The sequence below is a fragment of the Dendrobates tinctorius genome, unplaced genomic scaffold (assembly GCF_039654945.1).
Source record: "Dendrobates tinctorius isolate UK_male_01 unplaced genomic scaffold, ASM3965494v1 ptg000045l, whole genome shotgun sequence".
In the NCBI taxonomy this organism is placed as follows: Eukaryota; Metazoa; Chordata; class Amphibia; order Anura; family Dendrobatidae; genus Dendrobates; species Dendrobates tinctorius.
In genome coordinates, this window is record NW_027361713.1 from 18,471 (window position 1) to 42,652 (window position 24,182).

The window sequence follows — 24,182 nt, forward strand, 5'->3', positions numbered from 1 at the left end:
GCCTAGGGGAAACCTTTCCCCCCATGTCATGGGCTGATAATGACAATCGATATCAGTCTCCTCGGTTGGGGAGCGGTGTTTCGCCACCACACAACCCAGAAACGGTGGTCGCCACAGGAGGCATGCCTCCCGATCAACTTATTGGGGATACGAGCAATTCGGCTGGCTCTGCAGAAGTTTCATCACTTTCTAGCAGGCCGCCCCGTCTGGATTCCATCGGACATCGCCACGGCGGTGGTTTACATAATTTGTCAGGGGGGCACCCGCAGCAGAACCATGCGCGAGGTGGAGCACGTTCTACAGTGGGCCGAAGCAAACCACTCGGTGATTTCGGCTGTCCACATCCCGGGCGTGGAAAATTGGGCGGCAGACTTCCTCAGCCGGCAGGGTCTTGCATCCGGAGAGTGGTCTCTACATCCCGAAGTTCTTCAACAGATTTGTCAACTGTGGGGAGCTCCGGATGTGGACCTGACTGCTTCTAGAGTGAATGCCAAGGTGCCCACATATGTCGCTCGGGCCAGGGACCCGCAGGCATTCGCGGTGGACGCGTTGGTTCTGCCATGGAACCAGTTTCACCTCCCATATCTATTTCCCCCACTGCCACTACTCCCGAGAGTCAGCAAAGGGATCAAGACGGAAGGGGGGCCGGCGATTCTGCTGGCCCCCGTCGAGCGTGGTACGCAGATCTAAGGCAGGTGCTCGCCGATGTTCCTGGGCGCCTGCTAGAGTGCCCAGATCTACCGTCTCAAGGGCTAATTTGCCACCCGAACTCAGGGACCCTGTGTTTGACGGCAGGGCCGTTGAATCTTGGATTCTAACCCAGGCAGGGTTCGGGAGCAAGGTGGTCGCTACAACGATTAGCGCCCGGAGGCCTGCTTCAGCATGAATTTACCACCACACCTGAAAGCTGTTCTTTGCTTGATGTCGAGGCCGCAGTGTTTCTCCGCTAAGATTCTCGATCTCCAGCATCTTGGTCTTTCTCCAGTCGGGCTCAGAGAGCCCGGATAGCTCAGTCGGTAGAGCATTAGACTCGGGCTTTGCCCCAGGTTTCCGCAGGAGACAAATGTCGGCCTTATCCGTCCTGTTCCAGTGCAGGGTTGCTACCAATTTGCAGGTGATAACTTTTCATCATGGGAGTGTCCCACTTGATACCTCCCTATATGGCGCCGATGGACGCCTGGGTTCTTAACATGGTCCTAAGTGTTCTGCAGGAAGCTCCATTGGAACTGCTTCAGGATATCGCTTTGAGGTACCTTTCCTGGAAAGTTGTTCCCTTAGTGGCCATCACTTCCATCAGGCGGGTTTCAGAGCTGGCGGCTCTATCCTGCCGAGCTCCGTTCCTCACTTTCCATGGGTATAAGGTGGTCCTCAGACCAGCCCCTCTTCTGCCGAAGGTCGTGTCCTCTTTTTCACATCAATGAAGATGTTGTTTTGCCTTCATTTTGTCCAGCACCGGTGCACCATGTGGAAGAAGGCTCTTCACACGTTAGACCTGGTAAGAGCCCTCCGGAGGTACGTGTCGCCGACGGCACCCTTTCCTCAGACGGACACGATGTTCGTGCTCTCTGAAGAACGCAGGAAGGGACTCGCTGCCTCAAAGTCGACCATAGCCAGATGGATTCGTTTGACTATTCAGGAGTCCTACTGAAAGAGTCCTACTCCAAGAGGCACGCCGATTCCAGCAGGGATCAGAGCGCACTCTACCCGGGCGGTGGGCTCCTCTTGGGCGCTTCAGCATCAGGCTTCGACGGAACAGGGTTGCAAGGCAGCAACCTGGTCCAGCCTGCACATATTTGCCAAACATAATATCCATGCTCAGGCCTCGGCGGATGCAAGCCTGGGTAGAAGGATTCTCCAAGCAACAGTGACGCATCTTTAAACAGGAGGTGCATGTAGCTTGGATCGGTGAGTCAATCTCCCACCCAGGGACTGCTTTAGGACGTCCCACAGTATCTGTGTCCCCCAATGAGGCGAAGGAGAAACATGGATTTTTGTGAGTACTCACCGTAAAATCCTTTTCTCCGAGACGCTCATTGGGGGACACAGCACCCACCCTATTAGCCAGTTGGCTCTTGTATAAATGAATGTGTTTACTTATTTGATATAAGGGTGGTGTTTTCCTTTGGACATGTTGTACCTGTATTAAGGCTGATTTGTTGTCCTCCTACTGCTTTGGCACCAAACTGATTTCCCCCGCAATAGGGGCGAGGGTGTATACTGCGGAGGAGCTAACCTCTTTTTTTCACTTAGTGTCGGCCTCCTAGCGGCAGAAGCATACACCCACAGTATCTGTGTCCCCCAATGAGCGTCTCGGAGAAAAGGATTTTACGGTGAGTACTCACAAAAATCCATGTTTCATGTGTGTAAATTCCCCAAAACTCTCACTGAGAGTATACCCAAGTGTTTTCATGTGTGTAAATTCCCCAAAACTCTCACCGAGAGTATAATCAAGTGTTTTCATGTGTAAATTCCCTGAAAATCTCACTTCAGAGTATAACACACTTGTATACCAAAAACCAACACTTAATGTTACCTTTTTTGCACGTATGCCCATACTTAATTTTACCTGGTTTTTAAATAATACTACGGACAGTTTTTATAAACCGTTTTTATTAATTTTTTTTCTTCATTTTTTTTTCACAAGTAGGAGCTACTCTTCTCTTTATTTTAAATACCACAATAAATGAAAAATAAATAAAACAGTGATATACAACAGAAGCACCACATACAATACACAACACAATCACAGCACAATTGCAAATATGAAAATAAAATTTCACTAAACATGCAGCAGAAAAACAATTAAAGTATGAAAAAAAAACCACACACACAAACACGCAAGCCACACACACAGGCAGACATGCCCCACACAAATAGTTTAGCACAATTGCAAATATGGAAATAAAATTACAGTACTATGAAAATAAAATTCAGTACACATGCAACAGAAAAACAAAGTATGAAAAAAAAAAAAAGCATAATAAAAATAAACACACACAGACATGCAACACTAGGAGGCCACAAACATACATGCAGGAAGGTAGACGACACACACACACAAACACTCATGCCACACACACAGACAGGCCACACACACAGGCAGACAAGCCACAGACACACAGACATGCCCCACACAAATAGTTTAATACTCACACAATTGCAGGCTTTGGTAGCAGGCCTCTCCGTCCTGGCTTGGTGCTGGCAGGCCTCTTGCTCCAGGGGTCTTGCAGCTGGGGGTCTTGCAGCTGGGCAGATATGGCAGGTTTTATAGCTGGCTGGCTCTGTCTGTCTCCTTCTTAAGTTTTATAGCTGGCTGGCTCTGTCTCTCTCTCCTTCTTATCAGTCTGGCTGGTGCCGGATGTCTGGGCCCAATGATTAATTAGCCCACCTTATATAGTTTTGGGACTGTCTGGAAAAGTATCTTTTATTCTGACCATGCTCAGTGCGATTTAGCGGATTCCGCCGGTGGATTCCGCAAAATCGCAGAACTCGGCGGATCCGCCGCCCATAGGCGCCCATTCTACCACATAGCGGACGACGGCGGATCCGCCGTCTCCCGCCAATTTAACGGCGCCAAAAAATGTTGCAAAGTCCGTTCGCCTCAGGCAGAATCCACCAGGGATCTGGCGGATCCGCCAAATAGCGGACGTAACGGACGACCATCCGCCAAAATCCGCCACTAATGTATCTCTATGAGAAAAAATGGCGGATCCGACACAGTAAAAGCAGATCCGCCATTTTCAAATTTTGGCGGATTTTGACTGATGGTGAAAAACTGAAGTGTGAAACAGGCCTTATCAGCAGGGACAGGTAAGTGAAAGTGTTTTTTTTTTTTTTTTTTTATATATATATTTAAATTGCCATTTTAGGAGTACTACAGAGGGAGGACATTATACTGTATGATGGCCACAGAGAAGGACAGTCTAATGTGTGTGGGCCATAAAGGTGGACATTATAACATACTAGATGTGTGCCCGATGCTATCACATCAGGAAGGAAGTGTGTGTGTGTGCGCATGTACGTACGGGTGTGTGTGTGTCCCGCAGCTGCCTGCCCACCTACCTCCGTGCAGTCACAGCCGGCAGGAAAGAGGTTGGTTTGCGGCCTGTGCTGGAGATGATTACGTGTGTGTGTGTATATGCGAGTACGTGTGTGTGTGTGTGTGTGTGTACGTGCGTGTGTGTGTATGTACGTGGTGGGCAGGCAGCGGCGGGTCCGGCGGGGGGTCCAGCGGCGGTGGTGGGGGTCCTGGCAGCGGCCAGCCGGCAGGAAAGACCGCGGCCTGTGCTGAAGATGGGGTGCGGCGCCACCAGAGGGCGCCCGCACCCCATCTCCAGCACAGGCCGCAAACCACGGTCTTTCCTGCTGGCTGTGATGGAGGTGGGTGGGCAGGCAGCGGCGGGTCCGGTGGGGGGGGGGTCCAGCAGCGGCGGGGGGACCCGACGGTGTCCCGCTGTTGGTACTGTGGAAGGGCCTGGTACCACCAGCGGGTGCCATATTGGAATACCCATCACATGGGTATTTCAATATGGCGGTCGGCGTACTTCCGGTGCGGTGTGGTGGATTGTGGGATTCGGGGACATCCAGACGGAAGTGGATGACAGACAATTTAAGGCAATTATACAGTTGTGGCCAAAAGTATTGACACCGCTGGAATTTTGTTAGATAATACTCAGTTTCTCCCTGAAAATGATTGCAATCACAAATTCTTTGGTATTATCTTCATTTAATTTGTCTTAAATGAAAAAACACAAAAGAGAATGAAGCAAAAAGCAAAACATTGATCATTTCACACAAAACTCCAAAAATGGGCCAGACAAAAGTATTGGCACCCTCAGCCTAATACTTGGTTGCACAACATTTAGCCAAAATAACTGCGACCAACCGCTTCCGGTAACCATCAATGAGTTTCTTACAATGCTCTGCTAGAATTTTAGACCATTCTTCTTTGGCAAACTGCTCCAGGTCCCTGATATTAGAAGGGTGCCTTCTCCAAACTGCCATTTTTAGATCTCTCCACAGGTGTTCTATGGGATTCAGGTCTGGACTCATTGCTGGCCACCTTAGAAGTCTCCAGTGCTTTCTCTCAAACCATTTTGTAGTGCTTTTTGAAGTGTGTTTTGGGTCATTGTCCTGCTGGAAGACCCATGACCTCTGAGAGAGACCCAGCTTTCTCACACTGGGCCCTACATTATGCTGCAAAATTTGTTGGTAGTCTTCAGACTTCATAATGCCATGCACACGGTCAAGCAGTCCAGTGCCAGAGGCAGCAAAGCAACCCCAAAACATCAGGGAACCTCCGCCATGTTTGACTGTAGGGACCGTGTTCTTTTCTTTGAATGCCTCTTTTTTTCTCCTATAAACTCTATGTTGATGCCTTTGCCCAAAAAGCTCTACTTTTGTCTCATCTGAGAACATTCTTCCAAAATGTTTTAGGCTTTTTCAGGTAAGTTTTGGCAAACTCCAGCCTGGCTTTTTTATGTCTCGGGGTAAGAAGTGGGGTCTTCCTGGGTCTCCTACCATACAGTCCCTTTTCATTCAGACGCCGACGGATAGTACGGGTTGACACTGTTGTACCCTCGGACTGCAGGGCAGCTTGAACTTGTTTGGATGTTAGTCGAGGTTCTTTATCCAAAATCGCACAATCTTGCGTTGAAATCTCTTGTCAATTTTTCTTTTCCGTCCACATCAAGGGAGGTTAGCCCCAGTGCCATGGGCTTTAAACTTCTTGATGACACTGCGCACGGTAGACACAGGAACATTCAGGTCTTTGGAGATGGACTTGTAGCCTTGAGATTGCTCATGCTTCCTCACAATTTGGTTTCTTAAGTCCTCAGACAGTTCTTTGGTCTTCTTTCTTTTCTCCATGCTCAATGTGGTACACACAAGGACACAGGTTGAGTCAACTTTAATCCATGTCAACTGGCTGCAAGTGTGATTTAGTTATTGCCAACACCTGTTAGGTGCCACAGGTAAGTTACAGGTGCTGTTAATTACACAAATTAGAGAAGCATCACATGATTTTTCGAACAGTGCCAATACTTTTGTCCACCCTCTTTTTTATGTTTGGTGTTGAATTATATCCAATTTGGCTTTAGGACAATTCTTTTTGTGTTTTTTCATTTAAGACAAATTAAATGAAGATAATAACAAAGAATTTGTGTTTGCAATCATTTTCAGGAAGAAACTGAGTATTATCTGACAAAATTGCAGGGGTGTCAATACTTTTGGCCACAACTGTATATATAGATGATGGCCACAGAGAGGGACATTCTACACTGTGTTCCAAATTATTATGCAAACTAGATTAAGGCCCGATGCTATCGCATCGAGAGGATAGTGACACACCTCTTGCCATGATAACCCTCAATACACACACACACCTCCTCAACATACACTCCTCTCACCTTTCACCATCTCCACTCTCATCCACTCACTCTTTCACTCCACATACGACCCTTTCTCTCACTCCATCTCTCATATTCACACTGTCATCATCGCTGCTCCATGATCCCCGACATCTTCTTCCGCCGGCGCCATCCTGGATCCCGACGTTGTCCACGCCGGCGACATGTTCTTGCGGCCATGCCATCTTGAGTATTCTGAAATCCTGCGAGTGGACATTAGTGGAGATAGTGAAAGGTGAGAGGAGTGTGTGTTGAGGAGTGGTGTGTTGAGGGTTAACATGGCAAGAGGTGTGCTGTGACGTCACCAGTTACAACTGGACGGAAGTTGTTACAACCCGGAAGCTGCTTAGCGCATTTATTATAGTAGATTAAGGCCCGATGCTATCGCATCGAGAGGATAGTGACACACCTCTTGCCATGTTAACCCTCAATACACACACACCTCCTGAACACACCACACCGCCTCAACACACACTCCTCTCACCTTTCACCATCTCCACTCACGTCCACTCACTCTTTCACTCCACATACGACCCTTTCTCTCACTCCGTCTCTCATACTCACACCGTCATCGTCGCTGCTCCACGATCCCCGACATTTTATTCCGCCGGCGCCATCCTGGATCCCGACATTGTCCACGCCGGCGACATGTTCTTGCGGCCATGCCATCTTGAGTATTCTGAAATCCTGCGAGTGGACATTAGTGGAGATAGTGAAAGGTGAGAGGAGTGTGTGTTGAGGAGTGGTGTGTTGAGGGTTAACATGGCAAGAGGTGTGCTGTGACGTCACCAGTTACAACTGGACGGAAGTTGTTACAACCCGGAAGCTGCTTAGCGCATTTATTATAGTAGATTAAGGCCCGATGCTATCGCATCGAGAGGATAGTGACACACCTCTTGCCATGTTAACCCTCAATACACACACACCTCCTCAACACACCACACCGCCTCAACACACACTCCTCTCACCTTTCACCATCTCCACTCACGTCCACTCACTCTTTCACTCCACATACGACCCTTTCTCTCATTTCGTCTCTCATACTCACACCGTCATCGTCGCTGCTCCACGATCCCCGACATCTTCTTCCGCCGGCGCCATCCTGGATCCCGACATTGTCCACGCCGGCGACATGTTCTTGCGGCCATGCCATCTTGAGTATTCTGAAATCCTGCGAGTGGACATTAGTGGAGATAGTGAAAGGTGAGAGGAGTGTATGTTGAGGAGTGGTGTGTTGAGGGTTAACATGGCAAGAGGTGTGCTGTGACGTCACCAGTTACAACTGGACAGAAGTTGTTACAACCTGGAAGCTGATTAGCGCATTTATTATAGTAGATTAAGGCCCGATGCTATCGCATCGGGAGGATAGTGACACACCTCTTGCCATGTGAACCCTCAACACACACTCCTCCTGAACACACCACACCGCCTCAACACACACTCCTCTCACCTTTCACCATCTCCACTCACGTCCACTCACTCTTTCACTCCACATACGACCCTTTCTCTCACTCCGTCTCTCATACTCACACCGTCATCATCGCTGCTCCACGTTCCCTGACATCTTCTTCCACCGGCGCCATCCTTGATCCCGACGTTGTCCACGCCGGCGACATGTTCTTGCGGCCACGCCATCTTGAGTATTCTCAAATCCTGCGAGTGGACATTAGTGGAGATAGTGAAAGGTGAGAGGAGTGTGTGTTGAGGAGTGGTGTGTTGAGGGTTAACATGGCAAGAGGTGTGCTGTGACGTCACCAGTTACAACTGGACGGAAGTTGTTACAACCTGGAAGCTGCTTAGCGCATTTATTATAGTAGATTAAGGCCCGATGCTATCGCATCGGGAGGATAGTGACACATCTCTTGCCATGTGAACCCTCAACACACACTCCTCCTGAACACACCACACCGCCTCAACACACACTCCTCTCACCTTTCACCATCTCCACTCACTCTTTCACTCCACATACGACCCTTTCTCTCACTCCGTCTCTCATACTCACACCGTCATCATCGCTGCTCCACGATCCCCGACATCTTCTTCCACCGGCGCCATCCTAAATCCCGACGTTGTCCACGCCGGCGACATGTTCTTGCGGCCACGCCATCTTGAGTATTCTAAAATCCTGCGACTGGACGTTAGTGGAGATAGTGAAAGGTGACAGGAGTGTGTGTTGAGGAGGAGTGGTGTGTTGAGGGTTAACATGGCAAGAGGTGTGCTGTGACATCACCAGTTACAACTGGACGGAAGTTGTTACAACCCGGAAGCTGCTTAGCGCATTTATTATAGTAGATAGATGTATCACACCTATGTTTTTATGTGGATAAGATATTTACATAGTGAGCCTCAAGAAGGACAGTATTACTGATGTATGTAAAGTGCTATTGAAATAATAGTACTCTATTAATAAATAAAAAATTAATAATTATTACCTAAGTTATGTAGGTATGTGTTAGCTATGTAGTTGAAATCTACGTATGTTTGCCTAAATTTTTTTTGTTTTTGCCTTTTTTTTTTAATCTATATATACCTATACCTATGTATATTTTTATGGATTTAAATATGTCTATGACATATATGTGAAAGAGATAATTAGTGTAAGATATATCTATCTGCTTAAAATATTTATATATATAACATATATCAAGCTATGTATAGAAGTCTTAGAAGTCTATTATCTATATCTATTTAGAATGTAACTATTATTTATATATCTATATATCTATCAATTCCAGGACCAACTTAAATAGTTTAAAGTAAGACATTTTTGTAAACGACATTTCTAGTGAAGATTTTTGAGCTATTAGGTAGCAATTGTCCTTGAAGTGGTGTATCCACCACTTTGACCCTAACGTTGCTGCGTTGCTTTACTCGGGAGAATGCAACATACAATTGTCCATGGGCAAATACAGGTTCGGGCAAAAAAATTCCAACTCGATTGAGGGTCTGTCCTTGGGATTTGTTAATGGTCATAGCAAAAGCAGGTTTTAGAGGAAACTGTCGACGTTTTAATTTAAAAGGTAACCCAGTTTCTGAAGGACACAAATCGATGCGTGGAATAAACACAATGCCTCCTTCAGCTGAGCCAGTAATCACTTTAGCCTGTATGATGTTGCGGAGTAAGGCAATGACAATGAGGCGAGTGCCATTGCAGAGACCTTTCTTGGTGTTTAGGTTTCTTAATAGCATCACAATGGTGCCAATTTTAAGTTTTAAGAGATGTGATGGCATTCCTGATGGTGTCAGAGAGTTTAAAAATTCAACTGGGTAGTTTTCACATTCCTCTGCCTCATCAGCATCGGCAGAATCATCACTTGTATATACAGTATAATCACCACTAATGCGATCCATTACTTTACAGTTCAGAAAATCGACGTCATCATTTTTCGGACATAGTATAGCATGTGATGCAGCAGTGTCGAGGCTTTGTTGGTCATTAACATCAATGCAAATATGGTCTCCAAAGATCTCGGTAACTATAGAGCCAGTGCAAAGCATGTCTGGAGGAATTTCAATGACATCCTCTCCAAGGTTATGTTCATTAGACAGCTCACCATTTCCAAGTTTAAGCAACGAAGTGCTGTATTCAGGATCAGTGGAGCGCATGTTGTTAATTATCGGTAGTCTGGTAAAATGTTGCCAATGTTCTGAATATTTAATGCAGGAATCTACAATGTCTATTCTTGTTCCATGAGCGATGACGGGAAGACATTGTCTGAAGTCTCCTCCAAGAACAATAACTTTACCTCCAAATGGTGTTTTATTTTATTCAGCAACATTTGTTGTCATGATGTCACGTAGAAGTCTATCTATCACATTCAATGCATGTTTTTGGACCATAGTGCACTCATCAATAATAAAAAGTTTTGTACTCTGTAAATGTTTTCCTGCATTTGTATCGTTTTTAATCCTGGAAACAGATGTTTCGTTGATCGGAATAGGTATGCCATATAGAGAGTGGATTGTTCGGCCTCCTTGTATCAAGTTAGATGCTATTCTGTAGTTGCTGCAGGTGACACAATTTCTCCTTGTCCTCTTAAATGATGTGTAAGTAGATGGTATAGGTAGGTCTTTCCACTGCCACCAGGTCCATCGAGAAAAAAGCACTTTGGTATTAAACTGCTATTTTGTAAAGCTTCAGTAATAACATCATAGGCAAAAAGTTGCTTCTGATTAAGAGTTTCTTTCATCTCTGCAGCTTTTTTTAACTCATAATCCTTATCATATTGTTTAAGGAGTTGTTTAATATTTTTTGCTGGGCGTGGTAAATTATAATCAGCAAAAGTTTTTCCATGGACTATGAGGACATCTTGGACATCTTTCATAGCATATCCTTCACAATCGATACACTCTTCAGTGTTGCTGTGGTATGTATGACAATAGTCTTGTAAAAAATGGTCCTTAAATTCATTCCACAATTCAAGTGGATTACTGGGGGGGCCAAAAATACAGATATAAGCAAACATGTCTCTAAGTTGGGAAGGCATGTTAAGAATGCAAGCATCTGTTAAAGTATGTCTCCAGATGCTATCATCGAATAATAATCCAAGTGCTAACGCAGCATCCTTAAAGGTTTCATGCATAACTCCATTGACGGTTTTAATGCTGTCAAAACTGGTAGCAGCTTTTACATGCAGTAACAACAAACGTAAATAATAGCGTTCTTGGTCTTTCACACTAACAGTATACATTCTTCCAATAACTGTGAGACCCCCTTGTTTTCTTTGTTCCCATGTGCCTTGTTTCCAAACGTAGTGTTCTGGAATTTCGCGGTAGAAATAGTTATGTGCATTGTGGTCGATCTTATTAAGGTTGAAATACGCCATAAGTGTAGAATTGGAATTGAGCTTTTGATGGATGTTGTCTGCAGAGTCATTCTCATGAAAATAGAGTGGCTGAGAATTAGGCAGATGTACGGCTAGGCGAATGATGGCATGAGATTGTTTATGCATAGGAAAAGCAAATATCCGCCATGCAGCCTCAGGTGCACTAACATATCTGGTATCCGTAAATTGGTGTGTTTCATCATGTTGGATGTTATTTTGGGAAATTTCAAGGTTGGCTTTGTCATGTCCTTTGTAAACGTATTTAAATAAATATTTTACACTTTGAATGGAAGCACATATTTCTACATTAATATGGCACTTGTATTTGGTGAGTAAAAATGGGTTATATGGAACTACCTATGAATTGTCAATCGTCTTAGAATGGTGTTCATATGTTTTGCCAATGGGTCTGCGGTAAGTGGGATAGCCATCCTTTTCTTTGATGGTATATGGTTGGTTTTGTTTTGGGAAACCTTTGCTACACTTTCCAAGATCCATACAGGGAGAATTAGGATTGTGTTCTCCACAGGGACCATGAATCATGTGTTGAAGAACAATGTTATGGAGCTGAGGGTAGATTGTTTCATCAGGTATTTCAGCCCAGACTATATTGTCTATGTCCGCCTCAGTCCGTAATTTAGACAGGCTGTCAAGAATAATTAAAATATGAGCGTGTGGGAGACCACGCTTCTGAAATTCAATGACATGGACCATTGCAGTGACGTTTCCTAATAATCCACTGCTAATGTCTTTTAAGAGGGATTCCATTTTAATTTTAAAGACCCGTGCAACCAAGTCTGGTCTGTGTTCAACACGCTGCCACGGTTCTAAATGTGTAGTAATCTCATTCCACTTAGGATTACATGTCATGGTGATAAATAGATCTGGTCGACCATACTTTGTAACAATAGCCATAGCATCCTGGTAGCGCTGCTGCATGTTTCTTGGACTGCCTTCAAAAGAAGATGGTAAAATGACGGTTTTCCCAATAGGGATGCCCTTTTGAACCGATTTTTTGAGTAGATGTTCTTGAAGGAGGCAGTAATCCTCCACTTTTAAATCTTTTTGGTGTTTGCGGATGTAATGTAGGCGATTAGCTTCGATTTTGACATAAGCATCTACTAAATATTGCTGTGTTAGCTTACCACCATTGAGGAGTGGATTAAAGTAATTTCTGACAGATAACATATAGCAATAGTATTGGAGTTGAGTGATCCTCCTCGAACTTTTGCCTTGTTGTTTGAGTCCATCATGCCATCCTTGGTCTCCATAAGGGAAAAATATTGGATAGAGGAGGGCATCCAAATTGCTATGGAGAATACTAATTTGTTGTGTTTTTGGAGCTAAAGGGTTATGGGGATCAGGTTTTAAATGAATTAATATGTCTCTATTGAAAGGTGGCTCACCATTGTCATTTTGAAACACGACTGCTACTTCACTGACAGTGGGATTATTGTAGCGTCGAGGGTCTTGAGTACGATCTTGTTTAATAGCCATAGTGATGTTTGGCATGACAGTTCCGTTTTGTAGAGATTTAATTTTTTCTTGTTCTTCCACATCACGTAACATTTGATAAGCTTCCACAAAAGGATTAATAGTTTGGATTTGAAGGGCAATAATGTTCATCAATGTAGGATGACATTTTTGATTTTCTTTACATCGTAAGCGTTGTTCGTTTGCGGTAGTGGTATCGAGAATGTAAAGTTGGGCAAATGTGCGTTGCTGGTCATCTGAGGGATGTAGTGTTCCAGTTCTATGATAGATCTGGCCATGTATGCGGAAACAGTATGGGCCATATCCAGGAGGTGGTGAAATATTTGCACCCATGGAGGCAAAAGCAAAGGAACTGTTAATACTTCGAATATTATCCATGAAATTTTTGCTAAATTCACTTTGCCCTTTCAGCAAACGTGTAAAGACATCAGGATATTGTAGTATGGGTACATGGACTTTACCCTTCTGACAGCAGAGCGTAAAGTTGTTATCAGAAGGTATCTCTGCTACAAAATGCAAAGCTTCGCAATGCTCACATACATGGGTCATGTCACCACAGCTGTGTTCGGTAATACTATTTTCATCATTAGTGAAAATGTGAGGTTGTAGTAGAAGTGCATGTCCAACCGATGGGGTGCGCCTAGTTTTGAGACCAACGTATATTTGTCTTGGTTGCACTTTCTGCGGGCTAACTGCAGCTTGTATGTGAAGAAACTGTGCGTTGGTATTGAATGGTTGTATTGATAGGGCAGAAACAGATTGCTGATTAGTTATGTCAGTGAACGGCATATAGGATGAAGTGTGGTAGTAACTTGTTCCACATGCTGATGTGGAAGCATCCTGTTGTGAGTCTACTAATAATGATGAGGAAGAAGCCGTCTGTTGTTGGCGGTGATGGCGTGTAGAGGCTTCTTCAGCCAATGTAATAGATTTAGAGTTAGGGGATTCGTGTGTGAGACGACGGCGTTTATAAGCCTTAATCTTGTCAAGTCGATGCTGTTTTTCCTCAGGAGTCTCATTAGCACGGCGTTGTTTTTGTCGTAGTGCTAAAGCTGCTTTCCTTTCACTGGCATTGGCATACTGTGCATCGGTATTGAATGGTGGTATTGATAGGGCAGAAACAGATTGCTGATTAGTTATGTCAGTGAACGGCATATGGGATGAAGTGTAGCAGTAAATTGTTCCACATGCTGATGTGGAAGCATCCTGTTGTGAGTCTAATAATAATGATGAGGAAGAGGCCGTCTGTTGTCGGCGGTGACGGCGTGCAGAGGCTTCTTCAGCCAATCTTATGGATTTAGAGTTAGGGGATTCGTGTGTGAGGCGACGGCGTTTATAAGCCTTAATCTTCTCAAGGCGATGGTGTTTTTCCTCAGGAGTCTCATTAGCACGGCGTTGTTTTTGTCGTAGTGCTAAAGCTGCTTTCCTTTCACTGGCATTGGCATACTTTTTGTTATGACTCATGTTGGCACAGGTAAAGGAGTCTATTTGGCAGTTATCTGGCAGTAAACAGATACTAATTGACCCTGTAATTGCCCAGCAGTAGTTATGAAGTGGTAGTGGCAAATTGGCCCTGTAGTTAGACACCGGCAGAGGAGCAAGGCAGCAGTAGTTATGGCGGTAGAGGCAAATTGGCCCTGTAATTAGACACCGGCAGAGGAGCAAGGCAGCAGTAGTTATGGCGGTAGAGGCAAATTGGCCCTGTAATTAGACACCGGCAGAGGAGCAAGGCAGCAGTAGTTATGGCGGTAGAGGCAAATTGGCCCTGTAATTAGACACCGGCAGAGAAGCAAGGCAGCAGTAGTTATGGCGGTAGAGGCAAATTGGCCCTGTAATTAGACACAGGCAGTGAACAGTCAGAGGAGCAAGTCAGCAGTACTTATGGCGGTAGAGGCAAATTGGCCCTGTAATTAGATACCGGCAGAGGAGCAAGGCAGCAGTAGTTATGGCGGTATTGGCAAATTGGCCCTGTAATTAGACACCAGCAGAGGAGCAATGCAGCAGTTGTTATGGCGGTAGAGGCAAATTGGCCCTGTAATTAGACACCGGCAGAGGAGCAAGGCAGCAGTAGTTATGGCGGTAGAGGCAAATTGGCCCTGTAATTAGACACCGGCAGAGGAGCAAGGTAGCAGTAGTTATGGCGGTAGAGGCAAATTAGCCCTGTAATTAGACACCGGCAGAGGAGCAAGGCAGCAGTAGTTATGGCGGTAGAGGCAAATTAGCCCTGTAGACACCGGCAGAGGAGCAAGGCAGCAGTAGTTATGGCGGTAGAGGCAAATTGGCCTTGTAATTAGACACCGGCAGTAAACAGGCAGATGACCAAAGCAGCAGTAGTTATGGCGATAGAGGCAAATTGGCCCTGTAATTAGACACTGGCAGAGGACAAAGGCAGCAGTAGTTATGGCAGTATAGGCAAATTGGCCCTGTAATTAGACACCGGCAGAGGACAAAGGCAGTAGTTATGGCGGTATAGGCAAATTGGTCCTGTAATTAGACACCGGCAGAGGAGCAAGGCAGCAGTAGTTATGGCGGTACAGGCAAATTGGTCCAGTAATTAGACACCGGCAGTAAACAGGCATAGGACCAAGGCAGCAGAAGTTATGGTGGTACAGGCAATGCCAAGCGTCCGCACAGCAAGTCGGCGTGAGGTAAATGACGCAATTTCACGAATGCAAGATGGCGTCGGCGAAATCTCGCGAGATTTCGCCGACGTCGTTAACACCTCTTGCCATGTTAACCCTCAACACACCACACCGCCTCAACACACACTCCTCTCACCTTTCACCTCCACTCATGTCCACTCACTTTTTCACTCCACATACGTTCCTTTCTCTCACTCCGTTTCTCATACTCACACCGTCATCGTCGCTGCCCCGACATCTTCCTCCGCCGCCGCGATCCAAGATCCAGACGTTCTCCAGGCCGCCGACATGTTCTTGCGGGACGCCATCTTGGATTTCGTGAAATCCCGCGATATTCAAGATAGCGTCGCCGCAACAACATGTCGCTGGCGTGGACGACATCGGGATCCAAAAAGATGGCGTCGGCGAAATCTCGCGAGATTACGCCGACGCCATTTTGGATCCCGATGTCGCCCACGCCAGCGACATATTCTTGCGGGACGCCATCTTGGATGTCGTGAAGTCCCGCGATATTCAAGATGGCGTCGCCGCAACAACATGTCGCTGGCATGGGCGACATCGCGATCCAAAATGGCGTCGGCGTAATCTCGCGAGATTTCGCCGACGCCATCTTTTTGGATCCCGATGTCGTCCACGCCAGCGACATATTGTTGCGGCGACGCCATCTTGAATCTCGCGGGACTTCACGACATCCAAGATGGCGTCCCGCAAGAACATGTCGGCGGCCTGGAGAACGTCTGGATCCTGGATCGCGGCGGAGGAAGATGTCGGGGCAGCGACGATGACGGTGTGAGTATGAGAAACGGAGTGAGAGAAAGGAACGTATGTGGAGTGAAAGAGTGAGTGGACATGAGTGGAGGTGAAAGGTGAGAGGAGTGTGTGTTGAGGCGGTGTGGTGTGTTGAGGGTTAACATGTGCGTGTGTGTGGTGACGTCACCGGTTACAACTGGACGGAAGTTGTTACAACCGGAAGCTGGTTAGGGCATTTATTATTATAGATGATATTTTCTCTGATTTTCCTAAATAGTCGGTACAAATGACTGTCAGTCTAATAAAAGTCATCACCGGTTAGAGTATACATCAAATTTTATTGAAGAAACCTCCCAATAATAACAGTATAATCACCAAAATGAATAAAAACTCAAATTTCACTGTTCCAAATTATTAGGCACAGTAGAATTTCTAAACATTTGATATGTTTTAAAGAACTGAAAATGCTCATTTGTGGAATTTGCAGCATTAGGAGGTCACATTCACTGAACAAAAAGGATATTTTGGAGTTAAATAGCTTAACAGGCCAAGTTACATGGTAACATGGGAACCCTTCTTTGATATCACCTTCACAATTCTTGCATCCATTGAACTTGTGAGTTTTTGGAGAGTTTCTGCTTGTATTTCTCTGCATGAAGTCAGAATAGCCTCCCAGAACTGCTGTTTTGATGTGAGCTGCCTCCCATATAGGGTTGAGGTCAGGGGAAGATGGTGGCCACACCATGAGTTTATCTCCTTTTATGCCCATAGCAGTCAATGACTCAGAGGTATTTTTGCAGCATGAGATGGTGCATTGTCATGCATGAAGATGATTTTGCTCCTGAAGGCACGTTTCTGCTTTTTATACAATGGAAGACAGCTGTCAGTCAGAAACTCTATATACTTTTCAGAGGTCATTTTCACACCTTCAGGAACCTTAAAGGGCCCTACCAGCTGTTTCCCCATGATTCCGGCCCAAAACATGACTCCTCCACCTCCTTGCTGACGTCGCAGCCTTGTTGGGACATGGTGGCCATCCACCAACCATCCACTACTCCATCCATCTGGACCATCCAGGGTTGCTCGACACTCATCAGTAAACAAGACTGTTTGAAAATTAGTCTTCATGTATGTCTGAGCCCACTGCAACCATTTCTGCTTGTGAACACTGTTTAGGGGTGGCCGAGTAGTAGGTTTATGCACCACAGCAAGCCTTTGAAGGATCCTACACCTTGAGGTTCTAGGGACTCCAGAGGCACCAGCAGCTTTAAATATCTGTTTGCTGGTTTGTGATGGCTTTTTAGCAGCCACTCTCTTAATCCAATGAACTTGCCTGGGAGAAACCTTCCTCATTCTGCCTTTATCAGCACAAACATGTCTGTGCTCAGAATCAACCACAAATCTCTTAACAGTACAATGATCACGTTTAAGTTTTTGGGAAATATCTAATGTTTTCATCTCTTGACCAAGGCATTGCACTATTTGATGCTTTTCAGCAGCAGAGAGATCCTTTTTATTTCCTAAATTCCTTGAAACCTGTGCCCTGCTTAATAATGTGGAACATCATTCTTAAGTAGCTTTCCTTTAATTGAGCTCACCTGGTAAACTAATTATCACAGGCATTTGAGATTGATTTCAGTGATCCAAAGAGCCCTGATACACAGTACCATCTATGAGTTTATTTGATAAACAAAAAATTACATCTTTATGACACTTAAATCCAATTTGCATAATAATTTGGAACACAGTGTAATGTATGATGGCCACAGAGAGGGACATTCTAATGTCTGTGGGCCACAGAGAGGGGACATTATATTGTATGATGGCCACAGAGAGGGACAGTCTAATGTATGTGGGCAACAGAGATGGTCATTATAATGTATGTGGGCCAGAGAGGGAGAACATTAAACTGTATGATCGACACAGAGGAGGACATTATAATATGTGCAGGCCACAGAGTTGGACATTAATGTTTTAACGCCACAAAGCTCTAAAAATGGAGGACTTTCCATTCACTGCTATCCACCCCCACGCAGCGTCCACGATAATGACCACAAACAGAGGTCTCGGGGATAACAGTTGTGTTTACTTTCTAAGGAACTGGGCAATATGACGCTAATTAATTCTTTACAGCTCACGTGGGTAAACCACAACAAACACAGTTCAGAGTTAGATTCTAACATGGAATTGAGGCTTCAGAGCTTTAAGAACCTGCTCCTTTAGATGTAGTGCTTTTAAATTGTTATAGAGGGATTCAGAGTCTTTTGTAGCTTTTTGCAGAAGATTTTACCTAGCAAGAGTATTTCACCAACCTGAGAGTCCAGGGGTAATTTCTCAGCTTGTCAGGCCTACCAGGGGATCTTGGAGAAAGGGAGTCTCCACATGTGCTCTGCTCCCAGAGACAGCTTGATGCGGACTGGGGGTTTCCCAGCTCAGCCTGGTCTAGACTAGTCCTAGAATAGCTCCTTCTCTTGAAACCTCAGTTCTCATGTTAAAACATACAGTGCCTTGCGAAAGTATTCGGCCCCCTGGAACTTTTCAACCTTTTCCCACATATCATGCTTCTAACATAAAGATACCAAATGTAAATTTTTGGTGAAGAATCAACAACAAGTGGAACACAATTGTGAAGTTGAACAAAATGTATTGGTTATTTTTAAAATTTTGTGGAAATTCAAAAATTGAAAAGTGGGGCGTGCAATATTATTCGTCCCCTTTAACTTAATACTTTGTTGCGCCACCTTTTGCTGCGATTACAACTGCAAGTTGCTTTGGGGTATGTCTCTATCAGTTTTGTACATCGAGACACTGAAATTCTTGTTCATTCTTCCTTGGCAAACAGCTTGAGCTCAGTGAGGTTTGATGGACATCGTTTGTGAACAGCAGTTTTCAGCTCTTTCCACAGATTCTCGATTGGATTCAGGTCTGGACTTTGACTTGGCCATTCTAACACCTGTATATGTTTATTTGTGAACCATTCCATTGTAGATTTTGCTTTATGTTTGGGATCATTGTCTTGTTGGAACACAAATCTCCGTCCCAGTCTCAGGTCTTTTGCAGACTCCAACAAGTTTCTTCAAGAATGGTCCTGTACTTGGCTCCATCCATCTTCCCATCAATTTTAACAATCTTCCCTGTCCCTGCTGAAGAAAAGCAGGCCCAAACCATGATGCTGCCACCGCCATGTTTGACAGTGGGGATGGTGTGTTCAGGGTGATGAGCTGTGTTGCCTTTACGCCAAACAACTGTTTGTCATCCCCTGAGGAAGAAGTAGTCCTTACTTCGAAACGCGTTGGGAATAAATGATTAATCTTTCACCGTAAGTGGGATTCTGTATTTTGTCAAGCAGCGCATGGAAGTCCATAAATTATTTCCATAAGAATTTGTTTGAAGCATGATATGTGGGAAAAGGTTTAAAAGTTCCAGGGAGCCGAATACTTTCTTTCACAAGGCACTGTACATTGTATACATTTCACCAGCAGATGCTGCTGGGACACAACAAATAAAATACCCGGAAAAATACATGGATCAAATGAAAGTACATGTTTAATAACAGTAAAAGGGGTAGCTAGAATGTGAGCTGTAGTGTACAGGATTACTCATGGTCCAGGGGTACTTAAAGGGACAGTCATAACCTGGACCAGGTCATTACACATTTTAATGTATGTGGGCACAAGAGATGGTCATTATTTAAAATGTATGCAAGCCACAGAGTTGGACATTATAATGTTTTAAGGCCACATAGGTGAACATTATACTGTATGCAGGCTACAGAGGTCAATATTTTAATGTATGGGAGCCACAGAAGGGGGCATTATACTACATGGCGCCATTTCTATTTTTGCCTCAAGTTCCATATAAAGCAGAATCTGCCCTGAACATATAAACATGCTTACTTGTGTTTTCTTGCCTGCAGTATTCCTGTAATGTATTAATTATGCTTGATTTTTTTAAAAAAGGAACATGAAATGAAATGTTTGCAATATTTTGTGTTACAGACTTGGACAACTCGATGCCTAATGAAGTTTTACACAACAGTTGCTCCTCCTAGCATCTTACAGGGATCAAACAAGATGTTGGAGAGAATAGAGAGTAGAGTTCTCGATTCTAATCCGGTCTTAGAAGCTTTCGGTAAACAAGAAATTATATTGGCTGTGTGCATGTATTTCCAGTGAATGTAATAAATTACGGTAATTTATATTAGTAATAAGAGCACAAAAGTAACTACAGGGGAAAGAAAAGTAACACCAAAGAAATTGTGTTTTTTTATGTGTTAATAGCTGTAAGCAATAAGTTTAGCATCATCTGCAGAACTTAGGCAAATACTTTGTAAGTTCCTTGCAGAGTCATTATCTGTGCTACCTATATAGAGCTGGTCTCACAGCAGCAGGATGAATCGGGTGCTGATGACATTATCTGCGGCTGGGTTTCATAAGAGAACATTCATTATACTTTTCACTGCAATACCACAGTACGTCATTGTATTGTACAAGTAATCAAATCCTGTATGATGACTGTTACGCCGGAGGCGGCGAGTATCAAGAGTGGACCCACTGTACAATGATACCGAAACTCCCCCGAGCGAGTGCACCAGATTTGACCAACCCCTATACAGGGATCGTTAGGGAGCAAGCTCAGGGACCTCTAGTACCTCGGATGCCAGGACCAGGAGTCAGCTCAGGGAAAAACATAAAAAACGGAGAAGAGACTGGGAAGTGGTGAGAGGGTAAGAACTGAGCAGGCAGGAGCGGTACGGAGGAGGTAAATCACAAGATGGAGAGGTTATAGGGCAGTGGCAAGCAGAGGTGGAGATGGTAACCAGACTGAGGAGAGCGGAGGTGGAGATGGTAACCAGACTGAGGAGAGCGGAGGTGGAGATGGTAGCAGACACCAGGAAGATGCAGGGCAGGAGCAGACTCTGGAAGAGAAGGATGGAAAACAAAAGGTTAAGATGCACAGCAAGACGGGCCTAAATATGGAAGTAACTCAATAATCAGGCTCCTCTACTAAGGGAGGGTGGCCTGAAATACCCGGCGCCTGTCCTCCATTGGACAGGCAGCGCTGCCGGGTCAGGCCACTCGGGAATAAGACCGGCGGGTGCACGCACGGTCGGGCCCTAAGGCACATGCGCGAGTAGCTGGAGCGTGCGGCCGGTGGCAAAGGAGGATCGCGCAGGAAGTGCCCGTGCAGGTGCCCGACGGGGAGTACGAGCTGGACACAGGGAAGGCCGGGGCAGCGTGGGAGCAGCAGCGCACGCAGCAGACCTGGCCTGGGTGGTAGTGAGCAAGGAGCTAACAATGACTAATAAAATGTAAAAGAAAAAAAAAAGAAAAATATTTCTGTGTTTGAAGACATATTTACAGTGGGTACGGTAAGTATTCAGACCCCTTTAAATTTGTCATTCTGTTTCATTGCAGCCATTTGGTAAATTAAAAAAAAGTTCATTTTTTTCTCATTATTGTACACTGCACCCCATCTTGACTGAAAAAATGTAGAAATTTTTGCAAATTTATCTTAAAAAGGAAAACTGAAATATCACATAGTTATAAGTATGAAGACACTTTGCTCAGTATTGAGTAGAAGCCCCTTTAGAGCTAGTACAGCCATGAGTCATCTTGGGAATGATGCAACAAGTTTTTCACACCTGGATTTGGGCATCCTCTGCCATTCTTCCTTGCAGATCCTCTCCAGTTCCGTCAGGTTGGATGGTGAACATTGGTGGACAAACATTTTCAGGTCTTTCCAGAGATGCTCAATTTGGTTTAGGTCAGGGCTCTGGCTTGGCCAGTCAAGAAAGGTTACAGAGTTGTTCTGAAGCCACTCCTTTATTTTAGCTATGTGCTTAGGGTCATTGTCTTGTTGGAAGGTGAACCTTCGGCCAAGTCTGAGGTCCAGAGCACTATGGAAGAAGTTTTCATCCAGGAGATCTCTGTTCTTGGCTGCATTCATGTTTCCTTCAATGTCAACTAGTTGTCCTGTCCCTGCAGCTGGAAAAACACCCCCATAGCCTGATGCTGCCACCACCATGTTTCGCTGTTGGGATTATATTGGGCAGGTGATGAGCAGTGCCTGGTTTTCTCTACAGATACTGCTTAGAATTATCACCAAAAAGTTCTATTTCCATCTCATCAGACCAGAGAATCTTATTTCTCATAGTCTGGGAGTCTTTCATCTGTTTTTTAGCAAACTCTGTGTAGGCTTTCATGTGTCTGGCACTGAGGAGATACTTCCATTGGGCCACTCTGCCATAAAGACCTGACTGGTGAAGGGCTGCAGTGATAGTTTACTTTGTGGAACTTTCTCCCATCTCCCTACTGCATCTGGGGAGCTCAGCCACAGTGATTTTGGGGTTCTTCTTTTATCTCTCTCACCAAGGCTCTTCTCCCACCATTGTTCAGTTTGGCTGGACGGCCAGGTCTAGGAAGACTTCTGGTGGTCCCAAACTTCTTCCATTTAAGGATTATGGAGGCCACTGTGCTCTTAGGAACCTTGAGTACTGCAGAATTTTTTTTGTATCCTTGGCCAGATCTGTGCCTTGCCATAGTTCTGTCTCTGAGCTCCTTAGCCAGTTTCTTTGACCTCATGATTCTCATTTGGACTGAAATACACTATGAGCTGTGAGGTCTTATATATACCTACCGCTGTCAATTTCTGATAGCGGCATTTACAGCGTTCAGAGTTCGGAGTGCTTGCTGTTCCACACGCCAGTCTGACCCATCTGTGATGCTATTGCAGGGTGCCAGTGGGTTGATGTGGCCTGCTGAGACGATGCTCGTGTGTCTGTACTTCATATGAGAGAGATATATACTATGTTCAGTCAACTGGAAGGGAAAAGAAAGGAATAAAAGTGAATACAATATATAGTAACCTTTATTATTGTATCTAAAATTATATTATTGTGCTTTTTAAAAGCAATGAGTAGGGAAGTGCTACTACCCGAGTCAAATTGTAATGCCCAAATGCTTGTTTGATACCTATTAAAGGGGTTGTCCTAGTAGGGCATTTATGAAGATAAAAATTCATTGTCCCCGCCTTCGGACTTGTATGTAATCAAGAGGAAGTGAGCGCTCCAGCTGGCCTCTCACTTCCTGATGATTAGTTATTGTCCTCACCTACAGATGTATGACGCTAGTGCTGATTAGGAGAGCTGCTGGAACAGCGCCGGCGCAGGAAATGAGTATAAGGATTTTTATTTTCATGGGGCAAACACATTGATCGGTTAGGGGTTGTCCTAGTAGTGGACAATCCTTTTAGTATCCTGACATAAATGGGATAAATTTTGCCTAACTAGGTAGCCAAAGTTACCTTTAAATGTAAAGGTGCCATGACATTGTTGTGGAGGGAGAGCTAAGAGTGACATTCAATATGTATAATTACTGTCTAACAAAATTATCTTGAATAGACAGGAGTGTTTAGTCAGCTTCATTGTTCATATTCAGCCCTGACAGTGATGTTATAACATTGGTCAATGTAATTGTCCTATATAATATTGTCATGAGATATATTGGCAATATTGGCACTAGCTCTGTTAGCGCATGAGACATAGAATATGGCAGAATTAATTGTCGGCTAGGAGAGCTGTGTGCAACAATAGCCTGCCTAGTATTAAAATAAGGAATAAGAGACACTCTGCAATCATGCCGTGAATTGAAACACACTGTCAGTGAATTACAGCACACTGTGCGCATTGGCTCGTCACAGATGGCAGAGGTGGTGTGTGCAAGCCTTTTTTTTTTCAATACAATGATTGCAATACAGAACATAGCAGGTCTAAGCCCCGAAAATAATTATTGGTTTTGGATTGCCAAATGTGTTTTTTTTTTTTTTTTGTTTTTTTTTAAAAAACATGCTTCTTTTGTTTGCAAGTATTAAAATGTAAAAAAAAATCTAAAATCTTGGTTTTGGTGTGATTGTATTGACACAAGTATAGAGTTTTTTTTTTTTTTTTTTTTTTATAAATACATGGTAACCGGTTAAAAGAGTAGCACGAAAAGTCACTGTCTGAATAGCTGGTTATTTTCCATTTGACACCAGAAAACAAGTGTGTATCCCGATGTTGTAAC

General features: G+C 44.6%; 1 protein-coding gene across 2 annotated transcripts in view; it reads left to right on the forward strand.

The window, feature by feature from the left end:
• Window positions 1-24,182, forward strand: part of MYO19 (myosin XIX) — a 338,653-nt gene that overhangs the window by 14,732 nt on the left and 299,739 nt on the right. For both annotated transcript variants that reach the window (XM_073575566.1, XM_073575565.1), the window contains exon 2: window positions 20,118-20,250. In XM_073575566.1, coding sequence (XP_073431667.1) covers window positions 20,139-20,250 — 112 coding nt within the window. In that variant the 5' untranslated portion in view covers window positions 20,118-20,138. The remainder of the gene's footprint in view (window positions 1-20,117; window positions 20,251-24,182) is intronic.